The sequence below is a fragment of the Mustela putorius genome, unplaced genomic scaffold (assembly GCF_011764305.1).
Source record: "Mustela putorius furo isolate JIRA1106 unplaced genomic scaffold, ASM1176430v1.1 tig00003976_pilon_pilon_pilon, whole genome shotgun sequence".
Lineage (NCBI taxonomy): Eukaryota > Metazoa > Chordata > Mammalia > Carnivora > Mustelidae > Mustela > Mustela putorius.
Window position 1 is genome coordinate 3,805,289 of NW_025422118.1, and position 13,919 is coordinate 3,819,207.

Here is a 13,919-nt window from a genome sequence, read left to right on the forward strand (position 1 = left end):
CCTAAAGTAAGAGAGAGATAATTTCTATCCTGCTCTTCCAAGTCCATTGCCTACATGGCTGAAAGCAACCCAGGATCTGCTTTCTCTCACCATAGCTTAGAATAATCTATTCCAGAGTTTTATATAACTGGAATCATATAGGGTGTACTCTTTTATACCTGACATTTTGTACTTGGCATTCCCCCATGTTTATTTTATTATTATTTTATTTTATTATTAGTAATTTATTAGTTTTTACTGCTAAGTAGCATGCCATTTTAGAAATATACCAAATTGTGTTTATGCATTTAGCTGTCAATGATGTGAAAGGTGGAATAAAATGGGGTCACTTTTGTCAAAGGGTTTTAAAATGGATCTGGGAGGCCATTAAGGAGTTAGGCCATATGCACATCATCACTGGGTAGAATCATGAACTTGTGAATAGGTCCCAACTTTAATATTCCTAGGACTCTGCGCAAACTTATCTGTGACTTGCTATAGTAACAAATTTTTGTTTTAATGACAGCCTTACGGATCAATTATGTTTAGCCTAGTTTACTTTTCTGCCAACAACTATCAAAATCTTTGTAAAAAAAAAAAAAATGCAAGCATCCCCCTTTGTCTTTAAAAGAAAACCCTCACTTTTGTTCCCTAGTGGGATATAGTTGGGTTGCTACAGAAATCTGTGCTCACTGAATTATAATTCTGAGATCCCAATAAATGCTTTTGTTTTATTTCAGCCTTTTTTCTGTTGACAATGATATTTTGGATTATTTAGACATCTTAGCTATCATAAACAAAGTTGCTATGAGTATCCATGTACAGATCTTTGTGGAGTTAAGATTCATTGTTCTTGGGAAATATTTAGAATACCTGAATCATATAATTGTGGGTGTGTAAAGTAATACAAAAGTACCAGATTGCTTTCTAAAATAGTTTGATTGTTCTGCATTGTTGCCAAGAATTAATAAGAGTGCCAACTGCTCTGCATTTTTGCCTATATTTGGTATTGTCTTTTCCATTGTTTCCATTCTTGTTGATCTGTGCTGGTATCTTACTGAGGTTTTAATTTGCAATTCCCTGATGATTAATGTGGAACAGCTTTTACATGTTCATTATTTTGGTTTCTCCTCTCTTCCCTACCAGAAATTTTATGTTTAGCTTTGACATTTAAGTCTACACTCTAATATAGTTTTGTGAATCAGGGTCAAGATTCATTTTATTCCCTACAGATGTCCAGTTCTCCAGCAACATTTACTGAAGAGATCATCCTTTAACCTTTTAAAGTCCCTAGCACCTTTATGGAAAACCAATCAACTGATAGCATGTGGGTCTACTTCTGATCTATTCTGTTCCAATGATCTATATGTCTATACTTAGACCAATATATGATCTGTATGTCTATACTTAGACCAATAACACAGTATATATATCTAGAGCAGAGGTCAGCAAACAATGACCCATGATATGGCCACCTGTTTTGTAAATAATATCTTACTGGAATAAAACCACACCCATTTGTTTATATATTGTTGATGCTGCTTTCATGCTACAAAGCTAGAGTGAAGTAGCTGTAACAGATCATTTACCTCTCAAGCATGAAATACATATTATCTAACCTTTAAAAAAAAAAGTAATGTAAGTTCTCGATTTTCTTCTTTTTAAAACTGTTTGACTATTCTAAGATCTTTACATTTCCTTATGAATTTGAGAACCAGAATCTATGAACATGTTTCCTGGAATTATCAAAGTTGGGATTACACTGAATCTACAGATTAACTGGGAGAAATGAACATCTTAGCAATGTCAATATCTTTGTTTCCTGTGACTTTTCTAGACACTCTTAAAGCCCTGATAGCTTTGGAAGATCTTCCTTATGATCTACACACAGATTTGGGTTATTAAAAACATAAGGTTATATCTTTCCTTTAAAAAATGTATGCCAGGAGTGCCTGCGTGGCTTAGTGGTTTAAAGCCTCTGCCATCGGCTCAGGTCATGATCCCAGGGTCCTGAGATTGAGCCCCGCATCAGGCTCTCTGCTCAGCGGGGAGCCTGCTTCCTCCTCTCTCTTTGCCTGCCTCTCTGCCTACTTGTGATCTCTGTCTGTCAAATAAATATATAAAATATTTTTTTTAAAAAAAAGCAAAACTTTAAAAAAAAATGTATGCCATTTATTATTATTCTTTTTCCTATTCTATTATCCATAGACTCTAGTAAAACATTGACTGGAAATAGTGAGGGCAGAGAGCCTTGAATCATTCCTAATTTGGGGTCTGTTTTAGTCAGTTCAGGCTATAACAAATATACCAGAGACTAAGTGGTTTAAATAACAAACACTTATTTCTCATAGTTCTGGAGGCTGGGAAGTTCAAGATGAAGGCATCAGCAGATGTGGTGTCTGGTGAGAGCACTCTGCCTAGATTGCAAATGGCTATCTTCCTTTGGTATACTCACACAACAAAGCAGAGAGAGAGAGAGATCTGTGTCTTTTCCTTTTTTTAGTAAAAGCATTAATTCCATTATGAGGGCCCTATGTTCACAAATGACCTAATTTAACCCTAATTATTTTTTCAAAGACCTCCCTATGCTATTCTACTGGAGGTTAGAGTTTTAACATATGAATTAGGGGAACACAACATTCAGTCCATAACAAGGGCAAAACATTCAGTCATTTATATTCATTATGTTAGCTGCAAATATTCATAGATGTTCTTAATTAGATCAAAGAAGTTTCTTATTCCTAGTTTTTATCACAAATGGGTATTGAATTTTGTCAAATGAAATTTCTGGTACTACTGATTAGGTCTTATGGTTTTCTACATAAACATGTTGAGCTATTTTATTTAATTCCTCTTTTCTTGTACTGATTTAAGTAATAATGTCTCAAAATCTCATAGTCAGAATTCTTAAAAAGGAAAGAATGTTTTTATACCATAATGGCAACTGGACTAGGTTAAAAAAAAAAGAAAAAAAAAGGTAACAATATTATATATCCCCTAAAGAAGCAATTTTCTACATCTTCTAGACAGACATTCTTGACTATCTTATAAGCACTTCATTTTGGCAAAGACTAAAGCCAGTCTGAGTTTTTCCACTTTTGAGGCTGACTTTACTTGATGCCAAGATTCCTATAGAATTATTCATTAGTTATGAAATCCAGCATATTAACCACATTATATCTTGGTGTTGCCAGTTTTTACCAGGGTTTCTTGAGAACATTTTCAAATTCAGGACACTTTTCTTCAAAAGTTTTATTTTTTAATAATCTGGAATATTTTGGGTACTATTTTGTTCATGAATGGCAATTTTAATTATCTTAAATTTCTCTCAGCAATCTTTTCATACTCCATTAGTCAGAATTCCCCAGAAAAATAGAACATTTATTATAATTTGTTATAGATTTATTATAAGGAATTGGCTCACATAATTATAGAGGCTGGCAAGTCCAAAACCTGCAGAGTGGGCCAGTAGGCTGGAAACCCAGAGAGAGCTTATGCTGCACTTCCAGTCTAAAGGCTGTTGGCTGGACAACTCTGTGGGAAGGTCCATCCTTTCATCCTATTTAGGACATCAACTAATTGGATAACATTTCTGTTTTATTCAAAGTCCATTGATTTAGATGTTAATCTTGTTCAAAGACAGCCTCACAGAAACACCCACAAAATTTGATCATCTGAGCAATATGTCCCAGCCAAGCTGACACATAAAATTCACCATCACACATTCTTGGGTTTTTCTCTACCACTGTTTTCTTATATAATTGCTCTCTATTCTCAAATCTGACTATAGTATCACATATTGGGGTTTACCAAAGTGTCTATTCTATTATTCATTAGGCATCTTATCAATGGCTTTTATTTTTAAAATGATTTCATTTTTCCCCTACATTTATTTCCTGAGCTCTTCCAAGGATCTTTTATCAGACCACATAAAGGCAGACCATTGGACTGCTACAGAACATATCTCCTGGGATCATATTACCTGGGCTTGAGTTTGTTGTTGGTGTTGTTGTTTTTAAGATTTTATCTACTTATTTGACAGAGAGAAATCACAAGTACGAAGAGAGAGGGGACACAGTCTCTCTGCTGAGCTGAGAGCCCAACAGGGGGCTCTATCCCAAGACCCTGAGATAATGACTTGAGCTGAAGGCAGAGGCTTAACCCACTGAACCACCCAGGTGCCCCTTGGGCATGAGTTTTAATGTTATACCTTAACAGAGAATTTCCCAAGATATTTATTTCTTTGTTTTAAAGATTCTATCCATTCATTTAACACAGAGAGAGAGAGAGAGAAGAGAAGCAGCACAGCAGGAAGACCAGCAGGCAGAGGGAGAGGAAGAAGCAGACTCCCCAATGAGCAGGTAGTCCAATGTGGGGCTCAATCCCTGGACCTTGGGATCATGACCCAAGCTGAAGGCAGACACCTTATCAACTGAGCCACCCAGGCACCCCTGGATAATAATTTAAATTTCCTAAATCTGTTTCCTAATCTGAAAAGGAGGACAAACATACTTTTAGAATTATTTAAAAAAAAAAAAACTGGAAAGACAGGATATATGTAAAGCTCTATTTATAATATAAGGCAACTATGAGGTAGTATGTGAATATATACAAGTTTTTCATTCACTTTGGATTTTGTAATCTTCTTACATTTTACATTTGTATTTCATATACTCCATATTTATTCTTTCCTAATTACTATTATTTTAGAATATATATAGTTCAAGTCAAATCATTCTTGAACAATGAAGGGGGATTAGTGACTTTTATTACACTTCTGTTTTATTGTAAGAAATGGTCAATTATCTGAGAATGTTTTTTCCCTTCTCCAAGACAAGAGATGTCAGTGAGACACCTATCCAGGCTCAACTGTATCGAGAAGGGGATGCACACACTTTTTCCTCTTATTCTAACTAAATTCAAATAATCTAGTAGGGGACTCTTACAGTCCCCAAGTCAGATCCAGGAAGGGAATCAACCAGGAGAGTTTCATCCACTTTGGTATTTTCATGAGCAAGACATAAAGCTGTTAAGTCACAGACAGTTGAAATTGTTTGCTTCAACATCTGATGGGATTTGACCTAATAGAGATTCTCATAAAAAATACAGATTGAGGACAGCGGCTTATACAGTTCTTCCATCTTTTCATTTGGTTGAAAGTTCACCAGATTTTGTTGGTCAAGCAACTATTGTTTGGGAATCTGGTTGTGATTGCATCTGGATACTATCTTCAATCAGGATGAAAGTAAAGTCTCTTTTTTTCCTGTTCAATTATTTTTTTTTTATTTGGGGGCAAGAACATTTTACATTAGGAAGAAAAGAGATTATAAAAACTTAAAAATCTCAGTTATGTAGTTCTGGCTTTGTATAGAATTATAGACCGGAAATTACTTTGCCTTACTTTAAGTAATTGTGGTATTGCCTTTCAAATTCCAGTATTGCTGCTGGGAAATTCCGTGCTATTCTGCATCTTGACCATAAATAAGAAACCAGATTTTTAAAATATCCATTCAGAAACTCACCTTAAATAATCCTGGGAATTTTTCTTGTATGATTTTGTGATTTATTCAATTCAATTTCCTGTTTACTCATACTGAGAACCCCTATTGTATTACCTAACTCTTATTTAAATTCCTTATCTCTTAAACTTCCATCATTTTTCATTGTATTTTACTTTTTGTGTGATTTCTGGAATTTTACCTTCTGAACTTCCTTTTTTTTTCATTTTTATTATCATACTTTTAAATTTCTAGAACTATTACTTATCTGTTGAGTGTTATTTTTTAAATAGCACCTTATTGTTAAATTTGTGGATGAAATATTTTCTCTAACTCCTCAGAGGATATTGCCATTTTGTTTTCTTCACCCTCTGTATTCTTTGGCACCTCAAAGAATATGTCTCTATCTTCCATATTAAATTGTTTCATCATATGTCTAGTGCCCCTTCATATTAGCAACTGAATATTTAACAGCTTATTTCAACATCTCTATGACCACATATGGATTTACAGGCTATTATCTTCAGAGAAAACAATGTGTCTGGGTTGTTGATTGGGAAAAGGCTGTCAACATGAACAGTTTTTATTCTTTCAGCTGGTTTAATTCATTCCTGAAGAGGGGTCTTTCAATACACTTCTTAGAATGTGTAAGGCTGGTTCCCAGGATCCAACATGCCAAGTTTAAATTAAACACACTAGTTTCAATATGGTATTCCCCTTCTATTGTGAAATACAATAGCACATCTGTTACTGGTGGCCCCATTTCACAGACTCCCCAAAGAAAACAGCCTTCAATGACCCTCAGTCTACAACAGAAACAATTCATTAGCACAGGAAAAGAGGATTGCTAAATACACAACTTATTTCAACCAATTATCTTAAGTCCACCTTTAAAACCCCATCCTATTGCAATTTAGAAACACTTGAATAGTACTGCAGTACATGTCAAGTTTCCCATAGCCCATTCCAATTCCTATTTCAATATTTCTTTTCCTTTGGTGCCTGGGATTCTTGGTCACACCACTTCAAAGAATGAAGAGGTAGACCAAAGAGTGGTGGGGAGCAAAGCAAAGTTTACTGAGCGATAGTACAAAGCTTCCAAAGAGGGAGGGGACCCAAAAGGGTTGCCATTTTGGCATTCAAATCAAGGGATTCTTATAAGCTCTCTTGCAGAAAGAACTACTTTAAGTAAACAGAGTGTGCGCCCTTATGCAGCCAAAACTCCATAAATTTTGGCTGCTAAGTCATGCCAATCAGGGTTTCTATCATGCACCTCTCTACCTATCGGATTAATGTTTACATGCTGATGGTCTTTTTGGGCTGACATCTGGAGACTTATGTCTTCACTGCCTCAGCTTGTGATAGTGACAAATGTTTTATGGTCAATTTTTGCATCTCAGGATATCTTGCAAAAGTCACTTTTACAGAAGTGTAAAAAGGGATACTATTGCAGACTTGTCTAAACTATAAAACAGATTGGTAGTCCAGTTTTGCTTTAGCTGTCCTGGCTCCCTGTTTTCTTGTTGGGGACCCTGGCTCTGACTACCTAATTGTCCAACTAACTCCTAACATTACCAGTTTAGGATTCTGCTTTTGGGGGGGCTAAATCAACTATCTGATATTTAATGTCCACTGTTTTTCTCCTCTCTTGTTCTGTTTGTATGTTTATGTTATTTTAAAAATCCCCTTTCATTAAGGGGAACCCTCCTACACTGTTGGTGGGAATGCAAGCTGGTGCAGCCACTCTGGAAAACAGCATGGAGGTTCCTCAAAATGTTGAAAATAGAACTGCCCTATGACCCAGCAATTGCACTATTGGGTATTTACCCTAAAGATACAAATGTAGTGATCCAAAGGGGCACATGCACCCGAATGTTTATAGCAGCAATGTCCACAATAGCCAAACTATGGAAAGAACCTAGATGTCCATCAACAGATGAATGGATCAAGAAGATGTGGTATATATACACAATGGAATACTATGCAGCCATCAAAAGAAATGAAATCTTGCCATTTGCAACAACGTGGATGGAACTAGAGCGTATCATGCTTAGCGAAATAAGTCAAGCAGAGAAAGACAACTATCATATGATCTCCCTGATATGAGGAAGTGGTGATACAACATGGAGGCTTAAGTGGGTAGAAGAAGAATAAATGAAACAAGATGGGATTGGGAGGGAGACAAACCATAAGTGACTCTTAATCTCACAAAACAAACTGAGGGTTGCCGGGGGCAGGGGGTTTGGGAGAAGGGGGTGGGATTATGGACATTGGGGAGGGTATGTGATTTGGTGAGTGCTGTGAAGTGTGTAAACCTGTTGATTCACAGACCTGTACCCCTGGGGATAAAAATATATGTTTATCAAAAATAAAAAATTTAAAAAAAATTTAAAAAAATAATAAAATAAAAATCCCCTTTCATTTAGTGGGTTTTTAAAAGGACAAGAGGGATAAATGCATGTGTTTAATATGCTTTCAGTAGATAAGCCCTTTATTGTATTTTGTTTGGTTTCTGTTCTCCTTTTCAACTCTGAATATAATGTTCACTTTGTTTATAAGTTTCTTTGTGTTTAATTTCATGAATGTAAAAATATGCCTAAAATATAAGTCTTTGTTATTTTTTTCTGTTCTTTTTAAAAATCTGATATATTGAAGATAAGCATTCACTTTATTCATGTCCGTGAGAAGTATGTGTTTACATGCTTAACTAAACCTATAGATCTAAGCTTATCAAATTCAGGATGAAAAGCAATTTTCAAGTTACTTCATGAAAGATATAAAATTGACAAATACTGACTTATCTCCATTCCTGCAATGACATCCCTGTGTTCCTCTCCGGCTCTGAAGTTTTTGTCTCTATTTACTTCATTATTACATTTTGTTTTGTACCCAAACTTTCCATAATGACTTCCAATTACTTTGTTCCACTACATTAGAAGATATGGTAAGCAAATGATAACTGTTTTTTACTGATCACTTTTTTATTTGTCTACATACTATGCTAAGAAATTTCCATTTATAAATGTAGTTAATCTTTGAAATAACTGTATATTAGGTATTATTTTTTTTTAGAAATAAGAAAATCACATACAGAAAAGTTACATTACTAGCCCAAGTTTTAGCCACAAGAACTTGTGTAACGTTATAATAGTAGAATGTTAATTCAAAAACAGTGTAAATATGTCTATGAGCATCAACATACTTGCAATTAGGAAAATGTGAGAATTTTTATTTTTTAATTATGTGTTTATATCTATTATATTTTCTGTATACCATATTACTAAACATAAAAATATATTTAAAATAAATATATTGCAACAGAAGTTTTTAATATAATCAATATCATTTAAATTTGTTTTCCAAATGTAACAATTCCAATGTGAATATATTTATTGAAGATAATACAAGTGAAGATAACAAAGAAGTGGTTACTTACTTCCGATTTCACAAGAATCCTGTAGGACTGATCTACCTGTTCAGTCATAGGATAATTTTCTTGTACAGGGGAAAAATTAATTTCATCATTCTTTATTTGATAAAGCATATGCTCATATGCGGCGGCAGATTCCAATGGCTCAATGCCATAACTGACATTCTGCAACAGCAATAATCCCCTAGGTATATAAACATATAAAAAAGAAATTAAAAGGTAATTAATATAGACTACCTGCTGAGAAATGTAAATCAACATTAAATAAAAAACATTTTACAGGAATTTAACAGTGGTCTTTGTGGCCTAATATCTAAGAATCTTTTCTTCTTACTTGGGTAAACTTTGAAACATAATTTTATAGCTTCTTCTCTCTATTATGGGATTTAGAAGTCATTGTGGTGCTAGTGTGGCTAAGACATGTGAATATTCTTCATACTAGTGGAAGATTTTCCTGCATAAGTTTTATGACTGCCAGCCTAGGATGGAGACAAAGAGAATAAGAAAATGATAAAGTGAGGAGGAGAAAAGGAAAGTATATGAGAAGAAACACAAAGTCTCTATTTTCTTTGTCTTTGCTCTATCCTTCAAGATGTTTCTAAAAATTAAAGAGTCACACAAGATTTTCGATCATGTATATCTCTAGAACATACTATTACCTGAGTCCAGAACAGGTGCTAAGTGTCACAACTGATTTTGGAACCTCTGCAGCATATCCTTGATAAAGACAATGGCCCTAAACAGGAGTATACAAAGATACACTCATGAGTTATTTGGGTTTTTTTTTTTAAGTTTTTATTTAAATTCCTGTTAGTTAAGCACACAGTATAATATTAGCTTCAGGTGCACAACACAGTCATTCAACACTTCCATTCAACACCTGGTGCTCATCACAAAAAGTACATGAATGATTTGTAAATAAACTATTTGATTTATCCTTATTTCTTATATATCATCAAGCATTTAGATTTAACCATTACCATTACCATAATTATCTACCAGATATTCCATTACCTATAATCTCTTCCTCTTAAACATATTTGCCTAAGAATAGTCATAACTCCTATCCTTCCCCCTGCTTTAATTTTAAATATTTGACAAACAACTTCCTTATCTGTATCTTTTCTCTCTCAGCCACATTTCTTAAATGTGCAGTTTGTAACTACTAAATTGATTTAATTCACAGCATTAATTTGACTTCAAATGTTAACATTTCACTTGTTTTTTTTTTTTCAAGTTACCCAAAAGTATCTTAACTGAAATTTCTTCATTTTTTTTCTCTTTAGTATCTCACCAAGTTGATCAACCTTAGTTCAAGCTCTCTTCCCCATGGACTTTTTTTCACAGCATTAATATTCTCAGGTTCTCCCCTAATAATCTTTTTCAGTAAATATTCCTTTCTCTTAGAAGTCTAGTGATATTTACAGTCAGCCCTGTTCCTTTACTAATGCTGCCCTATGAAAACTTTAGCTTCATCACATTCTTTCCTATGAATTTGTTTCTATGTTAATATTATACAATACTAGCTGTGATACATATTATTTCCATCAGCTCCAGATAGTAAATTTCCTTACTGAAAGGAAACTAGCAAAAATAGAGTGAAAGGCACACTGACATCCAGTGGCTAGAGTACAGCCAGAAGAAATGTTGTCCATCTCACTGATCCTTCATCATCTGACTCCACCTAGCAGGACAAGGTGGCCCAAATATCTCTTACCACCACAGGCTGCAACAGCAGAAGTCCAGTAGAGCCAGAAGAACAAAGCTAAACAGAGTAACATTTAAAGTTATAAAGAGGGGTGAGCCTGGGTGGCTCAGTGGCTTAGGCCTCTGCCTTCGGTTCAGGTCATGATCTCAGGCTCATGGGATCAAGCCCTGCATCGGGCTCTCTGCTCAGCAGGGAGCCTGCTTCCCTTCCTCTCTCTCTTCCTGCCTCTCTGCCTACTTGTGACCTGTAAAATAAATAAATGAAATCTTAAAAAAAGAAAGTTATAAGAAAGCTACATTGTCATTGGAACAACACGCCACACTAAACTTAAACTGGGTGGCTGCTTCAAAAACAGAAGATTTAAACACCAAGGGTACAAGTAAATATCACCAACTATACCAAGAACAAAAAAAATCATAATAAAAATGAGAAAAGACAACCAACTGATGCCAATATTGAGATAAGCCACATGCTGGAACTATCAGAGAAAGATTTTAAAGCAGCCATGGAAAACTGCTTCAATGAACAATTATAATCTTGAAACAAATGACAGAATGGAAATAAAAGCCATGAAAAACAAAGTATTAGAACTAGAAAACATATATATACATAAAACAAACCTCTGGATGGGCTCAAAAGTAGACTGGAGATGACAAGTGATAGAATCAGTGAACTTGAGGTCAGATAAGTAGAATTTACTCAATATATAAAACAGAGAAAAATGAGCTAATAAAAGACATAGAACCTCAATAAACTATGGAACAATACCAGATATAAAATATGTATCAGAATCCAAGAAAGATAACAAAGAATGTGGATTTGAAAAGTACTTAAGGAAACAAAGGCTAAGGGTTGCCTGGGTGGCTCATTCAGCCAGTTCAGGTCATGATCTCAGGGTCCTGGGATCAGGCTAGCAGTACGGGAAGTCTGCTTCACCCTCTCCCACTGCCACTTCCCCACCCAGCTCATGTGCTCTCTCTCTCTCCCTTTCTCAAATAAATAAAAATCTTTTAAAAGAAAAAAAAAAAGGAGAAAGAAAGAAAGACTGAATTTCTGGTCAGGAAGAATGGAGTAAGAAGCCCTGGGCCCTCCATCATGGAACTAATTTACCAACTCAGCAATAATTCATGAACAAATTCCTTTCATGATTAATCATAAATTACTTGAAAAGCACACCCTAGGAGAATGCAAAATCAAGCTCACCAAAGCCAGTAAGAAGATTTGGTGTACTTTTCATCAGGGACACTGCCCAGAGAACTGCCATATAATCACAAATAGACTCCCAGACTCCCAGTTTGCCAGCTTGACCAGAGAATGAAAGGTGTTGGTTGATATGTCAATTGCCCCAACTGTTCTGAGAGGGCTACCCGAAAACTAGTATCTGTATCACCAGTCTATCACCTGAGTCCTGATAAGTTCAGCACAGTCTTAGCCACCCAAGTAAAATAGAGGTATTGATTTGGTCTAGTACAAATCATTGATTTGCAACCCCCACAACTCGGCATGGAGTAAGTGAATGAAAAACCCTAACTTTCTGCTTGTCACTGGAAAAGGAAAAAGTTGATCCATGCATGTAGTGCCTCCAAAACTGCCCATAGAATTAGCATTTGTCTCGTGAACCCTGGAGCACTGATAGATCTGGCAGAATCTAAATGCCTGAAAGAGACCAGAGGCAGCAGCTTGGAATGGTAGATATTATTGATCCTCCCTCCTATCTACCACAGAGAAAGCAGGAAAAAGAACATAGGTATCTGCTTCTCCCTGAAAAGATAAAAAGTTAGTAGAAGCCCCCAAAATCAATGGCAAGGATGATCTGGGGAATCCATTTCTGCACAAGGCCAGTTGGTGAAGACTGGGAGAACTGACTGCTTTGACTATGAGCCAACAACAAAACAGTGAGTCAAGTAAAATGAAGAATCAAGAAAAGATGTTTTAAACAAAGAAACAAGATAAATCTCCAGAAAGTGAACTTATTGAAATAAACTTAAATGATTTACTGTCTGAAGAATTAAAAATAGCTCTCACAAACTTCTAACTATAAAATAATAATAAGTAATGGGATGTAATATACAACACAGCAACTACAGTTAATAATACTGCATTGCATATTTGAAAGTTGCTAAGAGAATATATCTTAAAATTCAGTAACTGTATGATGAGGGATGCTAACTAGACTGTGATCATTTCACAATATATACAAATATTGAATCATATTGAACATATGAAATGAATATAAAGTTAATGTCAATTATACCTCAATAAAAAAAGAACTTTCATAAAGATACTCACTGAGGTCAAGAAAACAATGCACAACTAAGTGAGAATTTCAAAAAGAGAAAAATAGTATAAATAGTATATTTATAGTACTTTTATAGTACTATATAATACTAAAAAGTTTCAACAGCAGACAAGATCAAGCATAAGAAAAAATAACTGAACTCGACAAGTCTGAGTAGCAAAAAGAGAAGAGACTGAAAAAGTGAAAAAAAGATTAAAAGACTTGGAACACTACCAGGAAAACTATCCACATTATGGAAGTCTCAGAAGGAAAGGAAGGAGAAAGAAAGGAATAAATAACTCTATGACATAATAGAGGTGTTAGCTAATACTAAAGTGGTAATCATATTGCAACATATGAATGCATCAAATCAACACACTGTACACCTTAAAGTTATACAATATTACATGTTAATATATCTCAATTTAAAAAGCAGCATGTTGAAATAAATAATGACTAAAGCTCCCCAAACCTATATGAGGAAATGGATATCCATTTCTTTCTTTCTTTTTTTATTTTATTTATTTATCAGAAAGAGAGAGGGGGAGAGAGCAAGCACAGGCAGACAGAATGGCAGGCAGAGGCAGAGGGAGAAGCAGGCTCCCTGCTGAGCAAGGAGCCCGATGTGGGACTCGATCCCAGGATACTGGGATCATGACCTGAGCCAAAGGCAGCTGCTTAACCAACTGAGCCATCCAGGCGTCCCTGGATATCCATTTCTAAGAGCTCAAAACACCAAATAAAATGGATCTAAAGAAATCCACATTCAGATATAACATAATCAAATTGTTAAGTCAAATGTAAATAGAGAATTTTGAGAGCATCAGGAGGAATTGATTTGTCACATATGATGGAACAGCCTTAAGAATTTCCATAGATTTTTCAGCAGAGAGCTGGAAAGCCTGAAGGAAGTGAGATAATATAGTCAAAGTGCTGACAGAGAGAAAAAAAAGTCAACAAAAAATATTATGTCCTACAAAACTAAGACATGAAGAGACTGGTTTATAGTTACATATACAAGGAACT

The 13,919-nt window shown here is 35.1% G+C and overlaps 1 protein-coding gene across 2 annotated transcripts in view; it reads right to left on the reverse strand.

The window, feature by feature from the left end:
- LOC101687247 (A disintegrin and metallopeptidase domain 3) overlaps positions 1-13,919 on the reverse strand; it is a 109,751-nt gene that overhangs the window by 64,784 nt on the left and 31,048 nt on the right. For both annotated transcript variants that reach the window (XM_004758204.3, XM_013059259.2), the window contains 2 exons: positions 9,567-9,643; positions 8,914-9,091 (listed from right to left, as the gene is read on the reverse strand). In XM_004758204.3, the coding sequence (XP_004758261.1) occupies positions 8,914-9,091; positions 9,567-9,643 (255 nt within the window). The remainder of the gene's footprint in view (positions 1-8,913; positions 9,092-9,566; positions 9,644-13,919) is intronic.